Raw genomic sequence first — 8,083 nt, 5'->3', positions numbered from 1 at the left:
CATGATCAATAGATCACGTTAGTTTTCTAATTTGATCAGAGGGCCACTTAAGGGAAGAGCAGCTATCATAAAATTAATCCTTAAGAAAAAAGAAAAAAAAAAAAAAAAAAAAAGAAAAAAGAAAAAGGAAAGAAAAGCCCAAGGAGATGAAAGAACATTTTATCTGAGGCAGGAAATGCAACAGCTGAAGTAAACAAATTACCAGGTTCAAAGAACTGCAAAAAATACAGATGACAAGAATAAAGAATCTGTGAGCACTTTGAACAGAAAGGAGCTGAACCTGGAGCATGCCCCAAAGCTTGTCATCTTCAGGATTCCAGGATGCTTAACCAAATACTGGTGAAATCTTGTGAACAAACAGGCACTCCATGTTTCTGCCTCAGGGTCTGCCTAGTTATGTATGTGCCTGATAAAGCTCAGCTGAAAAGGACAGACTCCCACTTCCTGACTGCTCAGCTACTTCTAATACTGACTTAGAATTCTGCAAAGGGAAGCTTGGAGTGCAAACTTCTGAAATTAAATTAGAATTCAACCCCATACCAAGATAAAATGTACTGAATACTAAAATTACACAGTAACTCAGGTGGCTAAAATTTAAGTTTGCAAAATGAAACAAAGTTACATCAAAGCTGAGTTTATTTATGACAAATAATTCACGATATATTACAATAATTACAAACATTTTTTTACATCTTATTGCTGTATTTTTGTCTCAGCACACAGATGATTAAGAACATAGATTTAGGCAGTAACAAAAAAGATATTAAAATTACAAATTTCATGTCTCATTTCTGTGCCATAAAAAAAGGTTATCCTCAATAGAGTAAATTTACTAACATACATAACAAGGGGATTCCCCTTACACCTTTTTTCCCAGGAACTTTTGTCATCTAATGTATAGTAAATATATACACAGACGTCTCTTGCAAACATACACATTCACACATATACATAATCACTGGAAATTTGACATTTCTCCAGCAGAAAGCTCCCAGTCATTTTATTTGAACAATGGAAAAAAAATGTCTAAAGGCCATGGTTTTATATTAGTCACCCTATTTCTAAGCCAGCTGTTATCCTATCTCTACAGAGGGCCACCAGAAGAGCAAAAAATTGTAGTTTGTGGCAAGCAGCATCGACCCTACCTTCACCACAGGAAAGGTTTGCTAAGGATACTGCCCCTCCCTCTTGAGCCTAGTCTGAGTCACTGCTGCTGCTTGAAGAGTCTGTGGACATAACTTCTACATCATCTTCATTCTCTTTATTGTGTCCTGGAGGCTCCAGCAGGAAGTCATTACTATGGTTAGGAGGTAGCATGTTCATTGACATATCACTGGACTGCCAAGGATACTGAGGGGCGAGCACATCTGGAGAAAAGGGGCATAATCAGTCAACTGTTGGCTTTGTATATTGATAAAATCAAGAAGACAGATCAAACAGACCTCTAATTTAGAGTTAAGGCAGATCTTAAAATCCTTCCTAAATTTTGGGCGGATTAAATCCTCCAGTAACAGCTGGAAAACATCTCATGATGGAGCCATTCTATCACTGCAAAAGCCTGCTCTGCCTGAAAGGCACATTTATGTAGGTAGCTTGTAATCTCTCATCACTCCACTTCAAAACCCTGTATATGCCTACAGAGCTTTTCCCTTCAAAGCACAGTTTGAGCTGACTTAACATTCACAACTACTGTTAGAAATTAAAATGGTCATCCCCTGGTCAGTATGCAAAAATAGATGAAAATATTAGATCAAATAAATACTTAAGGTAGACCACAAAATTCCAAGTTAAAGGTTTTCTCCAAATTAGAAGTCTCTAAAAGGACTACATCCCATAATTAGCATTCTCAGGACATGCCTCCATGCAGTAACAGATTCAGGATACATAATTTAGTCTAATCATAGTAGAGTAATGCTCCACTGAATTCTTGATTTGAGTTCTGATAATTTACTGCTAAATTCTATTCTAGCATTAATGAATGAATCCCACTAAAATTAAGGGAAGTGTCCATTTCACTAGGCAATTAAGAGATTAAAGCTCAGTTCCTACACTCAAGGTACTACCCTACCAGCTTTGCAATGTCTTATCTATCCAGAACTTCTAAGCAAACAGCCTGGCTATAGAGTGTAGGGTTCAAGGAAGGTAGGGATTGACAAACTTCTTCCAAATACAGCTTCCACAGTTACATACCTTTTGCCATCTTCACTAAAAAAATGTTTGTTTTGAAAATGCTTCTTTGTAATATGATTCAGCATCACTAATTTACAGCAATTTAAAACAAGTGAAGGGTAACAAAGTGAGTGTTACTTATATGGGCTCAGTTGTAGTGTCTGCAGTATGATTTAGCATGAAATAAAAGAAAATGATGCAATTTCTAGTTTTAAATTTGTTTACTAGATCTTCATTACTAGGCAACAAATGTTAGCCATAATATTAATTATTTGACTCTGATTTGCCTTTGCTAAGGGAAATGTGTAACTGCTATGAAAAGGAATAAAGAAAAGCAAAAAAGCACCAAGTTTCTCCTACCTGGCAGTCTGCCTGCTGCAAGTGCATCCCCTGGCAAGTGTCCATTGACTCCATTGGTGGACGGGTTGTTCATCTGACCCAAGAGACCACTCCTCATTTCCAGATCTGTAGGATAAGGCCTACGTGGGTCCCCTTTAAAAAGAAAAACACAACACATAAATGTTTATAAATAAACAATTGACTGGCAAATACTTTTTTTTTCAGTGCCCAGTTTCTTAACCAAAAAAACCCCCACCATACAGTGATTGCTTAGGTAAGCAATGAGCATCACAACTGTTTGGTTAAAACTCAAGTGTATTTTTTGTTTAGGCTTTCTTTGTTTATTCAAACTTGGCAGAAAAAACACATTAAAAAACATCACCACAGCTACTATGTTTACAAGATAGGTATTTTTTCTCTCCCTGCTATTTCACAGCAAATCAGCATGGACAGGAATTTCAAAAACACCCGTTCTTATTTTAGACAAGAAGAATAGTTTCCATAATTGAAACCTGACATGCTGAAAGCCCTGCTTCTGACTCCACTGATTACCAACACTCCCTGTAAAGAATATTGTAAGGGGCAGAAGGCAATCCAACTGAGCACATGGAAAAGTCTTAAATATACTTGGTTTTTACCTATTGCTGGGACCAACATTTAGGGGAAAACCAAAGGAGAGCAAAGGAGGCCACTCAGTAATGGAAGCAGTTTCATACCCTTTTGAAGAGTCAATAGGACTCTGGATATCCATTTTTGTTGAAAATAGTAGATACAGCTGTTTAAAACAATGTTACTCTAATAAACCACATTGTTTTTCACTATATAAAAGGATTATAAGATCAGATAGTGATGATGCTTTACTATTAAAAAAATAAATGCTTATTGTCATGAGCATGAAAGTTACCTGGTACCCACGTCAGAGGGGCACAAACAGCATTGCTAGCACTGATCCTATGGGCATATTTAATTATTTCTTCAGAGGAAATGGCACCTGAAAGAAAAGGAGGAAAGTCCTCAATTATTTCAGAATACTGGGCATCAATATTAGAAAGATTGGTAATATGTCATTTTGTCAAATATTAAATGCAGTGACTGCTTTGAGGATTCCTACATTATGCAAGGACAAGCTTCCAAGTGAACTGATCCTACAGCTCTGGGTTTGGTACACTTTCAACAGCAACAGTTCTTCAACTGAACTGCAACTTGAAACAAAAACACCCAATCTTTTAAGCAGTGTACTTGACCAGCATAAATTGTATGAAAACCTCAGCACCTGCTTTACTATGGAACTTCCTGTAGTAAAGAATTTTTTTGTTTATTTATTTTAGAGCACACATGTTGCAGCCCTTCTAAATATGTGCCTGTAAGAGAAACTGAGATTCCTCCATTTTGATTAAGCAAGTGTAGCAAAATGACAAAAGACGCTAAAACAACACCAAGAAAATACTTTAAAAAAAACCAACCAAACAAACAAACAAAAAAAAGGTCAGTTTAGCTTGGAAAGTGCCACAGAGTAGCAGCAGGAATTTGGTATCACCACCAGTCAGTCATTCAAATAGGAGGCACTTGCACACATTCTCTCCCTTTCCTCAACAGACCTGCTGAGGCAATTTGTTGACACTTGTAATCAGATCTACTAATACCAAAGAAGAGTGCTGAGATACTTGAATTTAAATTTAATATTATGCTTGCCACAAAAAATAATGAATTCCTAACTTTATTCTGAAGAAATGGCTATAGGTAAGTTCATAATGAAATGGATACTTGTTTTCAAGGAAAGCATACAATGCTGTGATGGTAGAACTTTAAAAAAAACAAGTAATAATCCTAACTTGAGCTCACTACCAACTTTGTTTACAACTGTGTTTATGTGGTATGTACAATTGTGATGATACTCACCTTTTCTTGCCTTTTCAATTGATTTCAGTTTTTCCTTTGCTTGATAAACAGCTGTTGCCTAGTTGTAAAAAAAATGACAAACAAGCTAAACGAAACCTTCAATGCATCTTTAATTTGTATATGTTGACATAAAGTCATCTCTGTGAATAAAACCTTGCATTTAGTTGCATTTTAAGAGAGAAAACTTTTCACTGAACATTTTCAAAATGAAAAGAAACAAAGTAGGTTTGGAAGAAAATTAGCAGTATAAACCAAAACTAAATACTGTAACTAAACAGGATATGACTCCAAAAGAAAAAAAAAAAAAAAGAAAAAAAAAGAAAAAAACCCCAAACAAAACAAAACCACACTGAGGTTTTATGAGTTTTTAAATATCAAACTAACAAAATATCTGTTTATCCAGAACCACCTTTTTCACAAGTAAATGCTCAAATATATCATTATGAACTTACCAGTATGTGCTCTGCTTCTTTTAGTTGTTTCTGCAGCTGCTGAATATCATTATCCCTCTTTTCTACTACCTTTTCTAAAAGCTGCATTTCATGATGGATTTTCCCCTGATCAACTGCCAGCTTCATTAGCTCTTGAAACTCTCCATCTCTCTGAATCAGCAGTTCCAGGATCTATTGAACAAGAGTTTTGTCAAACTTTTAATTTAGCCACCACCAACAATGTTCCCTCAACTCTGCTGCAAAGAACAGCTCTGAGATCCACTGGAATATTTTGCATGGAAAAGGAAACAATTTCTTCCTCTATTTGTAGAAACAGCCTATGGAGCATACAATAAATGAACAAACAAACAAAATGAAAACCAAGAATGCCTTTGTAGCAGAGCCAAAGTCTGAGTATAGGCAAGGATAAAGTGAGATAGAAAGTAAAAAACCAAAAAAAAAAGAAGTAAAACATTGTGCTTGACCAAAGAAATACATTTTAGAAATTCAGCTTACCTGGCTCTCCTCTCCTGGTTGTGGAAGCTTCTGGTTTCTTGAAATTGCCAAAATTTCGATTAGTTCCCTGAAAGAAAAACTCTGTGCAATTTTCTAGGGCATTGTTTGTAAATCATACCAAGTAATCTCAAACTTGTGAGAGTACTGTTATTATTAAGGAAGTATTCATGTATTTTATAGTAGTGTTGACAGAGCTTTCTCCCCTTAAGAGTAATTCTGTGAGTAATCTCATAATTGGTGCACGTTTCCTTCTTTGACCTCATGGAATGCTCATCTGTATTTTTACTCATGAAACCTGCTAAGTTTCTGCCAAACTGAACTACTCAAGACCTAAGCAGAAGCTGAAAGAAGAAACAGCATAATGAAATGCATTCACATCCTACTTCTACTGCCTTTGTTGCAAGAAGGCATGAAAGTTGTATTCACTATTCTACTTCTCCATTTTTTCCCAACAGAGCACATTTCACATTGGGTTTAGCACAATTAAGTCTATGCTTTCCTGAACAGTTTTTTGTGACAGTATTTCTGTAACAACAAATATTTCCACAGTGGTATATTAGTTGCATAACACAATAAAATAAAAAACCCAAAAAACTAGTCATATTCTGGTGCTAGGATATAAGTCCTTCTCAAATAAACATATTGATCATGCTTCTAGGGACCCATTTACTTTGCCACCATCCTGAAAAGCCACCTAGAAGCTCAGAAGTGACTCACTAAACAAGACCACAATGCAAAGAAGCATTTTCTGTAAATTTACCAAACTTATTTGGCTTCTAGGGCTAAGGATGGCAGTGCAACACTATGTGTGAGTAACTATCTATCTGAAGGGACTGTACTTAAAAAGAGTACTGATCCTCTGCTTAGTCCAGTGCAAGCAGCTCAAGTAGGAGGTACAGCTGAGCCAGAACCTTAAAATAAGAACAGGCACTTTCCAAAATGTGTGAAAAAGCCTCTCACCAGCAAAGTTCTAAATAGCACCTCTAATTATGTCTCTTAATATCTCCTGAACACTAAAATAATTTAAAATAATTAGAGAATAAAGAAACTTGTCATTATCATCAAAGCTTCATTCTACCTGACCAATACTGAGCACTTGCAAATAAAGCAGTTGCTTTAGGTAGGGCAACTATCACCACGAAGACTGATGTCATGGAGGGTTTGTCATTCTGTCCTGTGTTAGCTGAATAATGCAGAGGTGAAGATCAAACAAAGGCCATAGATTAAACATGTTGCTTAGTTTTTCCCCTACCACCAAAGCCATACCAGGACTGTGAAAGGCCTCATTCCACAGTGCTACAGCCCTTTGATGATCAACAGGAAGATTCACTAAACAATGCTGAAAGTTGCTCTGGATTCATTATGCCAGAATACTAGTTTAGATAAAGAGCAAAAGCGCTTTTCTTTATTTTTGTTTTCTTTTTTGCTTGTTTGTTTTTCAAAAACACATGTTCCCCAGCAACCCATATGTCACCAAAAAAATCTAAAAATGGAAATAAGACCTAGCCAGAAACAACAAAAGCAACTGACCAACATATTGTCCCTGTTCTACCTGTGATAATCATACAGAGCAAGCCAGCCACCTTAGCAGTATGGGTTATTTATTTCCTTTGAAAAAGTCTTCCTAAGCTCCTGCTCTCCTCTAGAGGAGGAAAATAATTAGGAACCAGTTCAGCTGCACTGCCAGCTGTGCCTCCAAAACAGGGTGGGCAACAGGGGTGAGGGTTAGCAGTCCAATCTCAAGAGCATGGACTAAGTGAGCACGGGTGAGTGAGCACTCCCAAGACGAGCTCTGCATTCGGCTTTGAGTGAGTTTAACACCAACACAAGCAATGGCCAGAACAGCTTCAATCATGCGAAACCACCGACAAATTTTCTGACTTGGGCGTGACTTTTAGCGAATAATAAAAAGCCCAAAAATAGGTTTCACAGGAAGCGCAGATGTCAACCAAGAAAGAAACGCCAAGTGGGAGGACGAGGAAGCTCTCCTTCTCTGGGAACAGGAGCTCAAGTGCCCCCGATGCTCTCGCACCCGCTGAGAGCTGCGGAGCAGGGCCGGGCCGAGCCCCGGGGCGCAGCTCCGGCCCCTCTCCCGCAGGATCCGGCCTGGGGACGGCCCCAGAGGAGGAAAAAGCCCATAGCCGGTCCGGGCCCTCCTCCCACCCCGCAGCCCCACGAGAGAAGGGGTCAGGCCGCTCCTCCCTCAGCCCGATCCCGGGGGCACCCGTTCCTATCGCCGCACCCCGTCACTGGCTCTGCCATCCCGTTCCCCGGGGTGCGGGGCGGGCAGAACGCGGTACCTGGCCAAGAGCTCCAGATCCTCCAGCGCCGCCAGGAGCCGGTCCCGGGTGCTGCTCCGCTCCCCACCTCCCGCGGCCACCGCAGCCACCGCCGCCGCCGCCATCATCATCCGGGAACCGCCCCCACCCCCCACCCCTGCCAGGGACGGCCCCGCGCGGGGAGGCGGCAGCGCCCCCTAGCGCCGGAGGGGCGCTCGGCAAGGGCCCGGCGGGCAGCGCATGCGCAGTGAGGGGAAGGGAGGGGGGGCGGCTCTTCCCTCCCTTCCTCCCCCCTCGTTCTTGGGGCGGGAAGGGCTGAGGGGCAGCGGCCCGGAGGGAGAGAAGGAGGATGGGGAAGGGTTCGGCGTGGAGAGCCGTGGGTGTGAGGGGAAAGGAGGTCACAGCTGCCTCGGCGAAGCCAGATGCGTGTTTGTAAAGGCCCTCTGCTGG

The 8,083-nt window shown here is 40.1% G+C and overlaps 1 protein-coding gene across 1 annotated transcript; it reads right to left on the bottom strand.

The window, feature by feature from the left end:
- Positions 1–618: 618 nt before the first annotated feature.
- Positions 619–7,794, bottom strand: MED4 (mediator complex subunit 4). Its single transcript, XM_071739311.1, has 7 exons — positions 7,655–7,794; positions 5,355–5,421; positions 4,860–5,030; positions 4,408–4,465; positions 3,413–3,499; positions 2,530–2,661; positions 619–1,367 (listed from the first exon to the last, which is right to left on the bottom strand). The coding sequence occupies exons 1-7, from the start codon at positions 7,762–7,764 to the stop codon at positions 1,195–1,197; spliced, it is 798 nt and encodes a 265-aa protein (XP_071595412.1). The 5' UTR covers positions 7,765–7,794; the 3' UTR covers positions 619–1,194.
- Positions 7,795–8,083: the final 289 nt, after the last annotated feature.

The sequence above is a fragment of the Heliangelus exortis genome, chromosome 1, assembly GCF_036169615.1.
Source record: "Heliangelus exortis chromosome 1, bHelExo1.hap1, whole genome shotgun sequence".
NCBI lineage: Eukaryota > Metazoa > Chordata > Aves > Apodiformes > Trochilidae > Heliangelus > Heliangelus exortis.
The sequence above is the reverse complement of the archived record's forward strand: the minus strand, read 5'-3'. Positions and strand labels throughout refer to the sequence as shown.

What these genes read in the sequence shown, in the direction of transcription:
- MED4 (XM_071739311.1), bottom strand. Translation starts at nt 7,764, where the DNA reads ATGATGATGGCGGCGGCGGCGGTGGCTGCGGTGGCCGCGGGAGGTGGG. An exon ending in AACCAGGAGAGGAGAGCCAG is followed by an intron (nt 5,031 to 5,354) that starts GTAAGCTGAATT and finishes CTTGTTCAATAG; the next exon opens with ATCCTGGAACTGCTGATTCA. An exon ending in TGCAGCAGGCAGACTGCCAG is followed by an intron (nt 1,368 to 2,529) that starts GTAGGAGAAACT and finishes CCTTTTCTCCAG; the next exon opens with ATGTGCTCGCCCCTCAGTAT.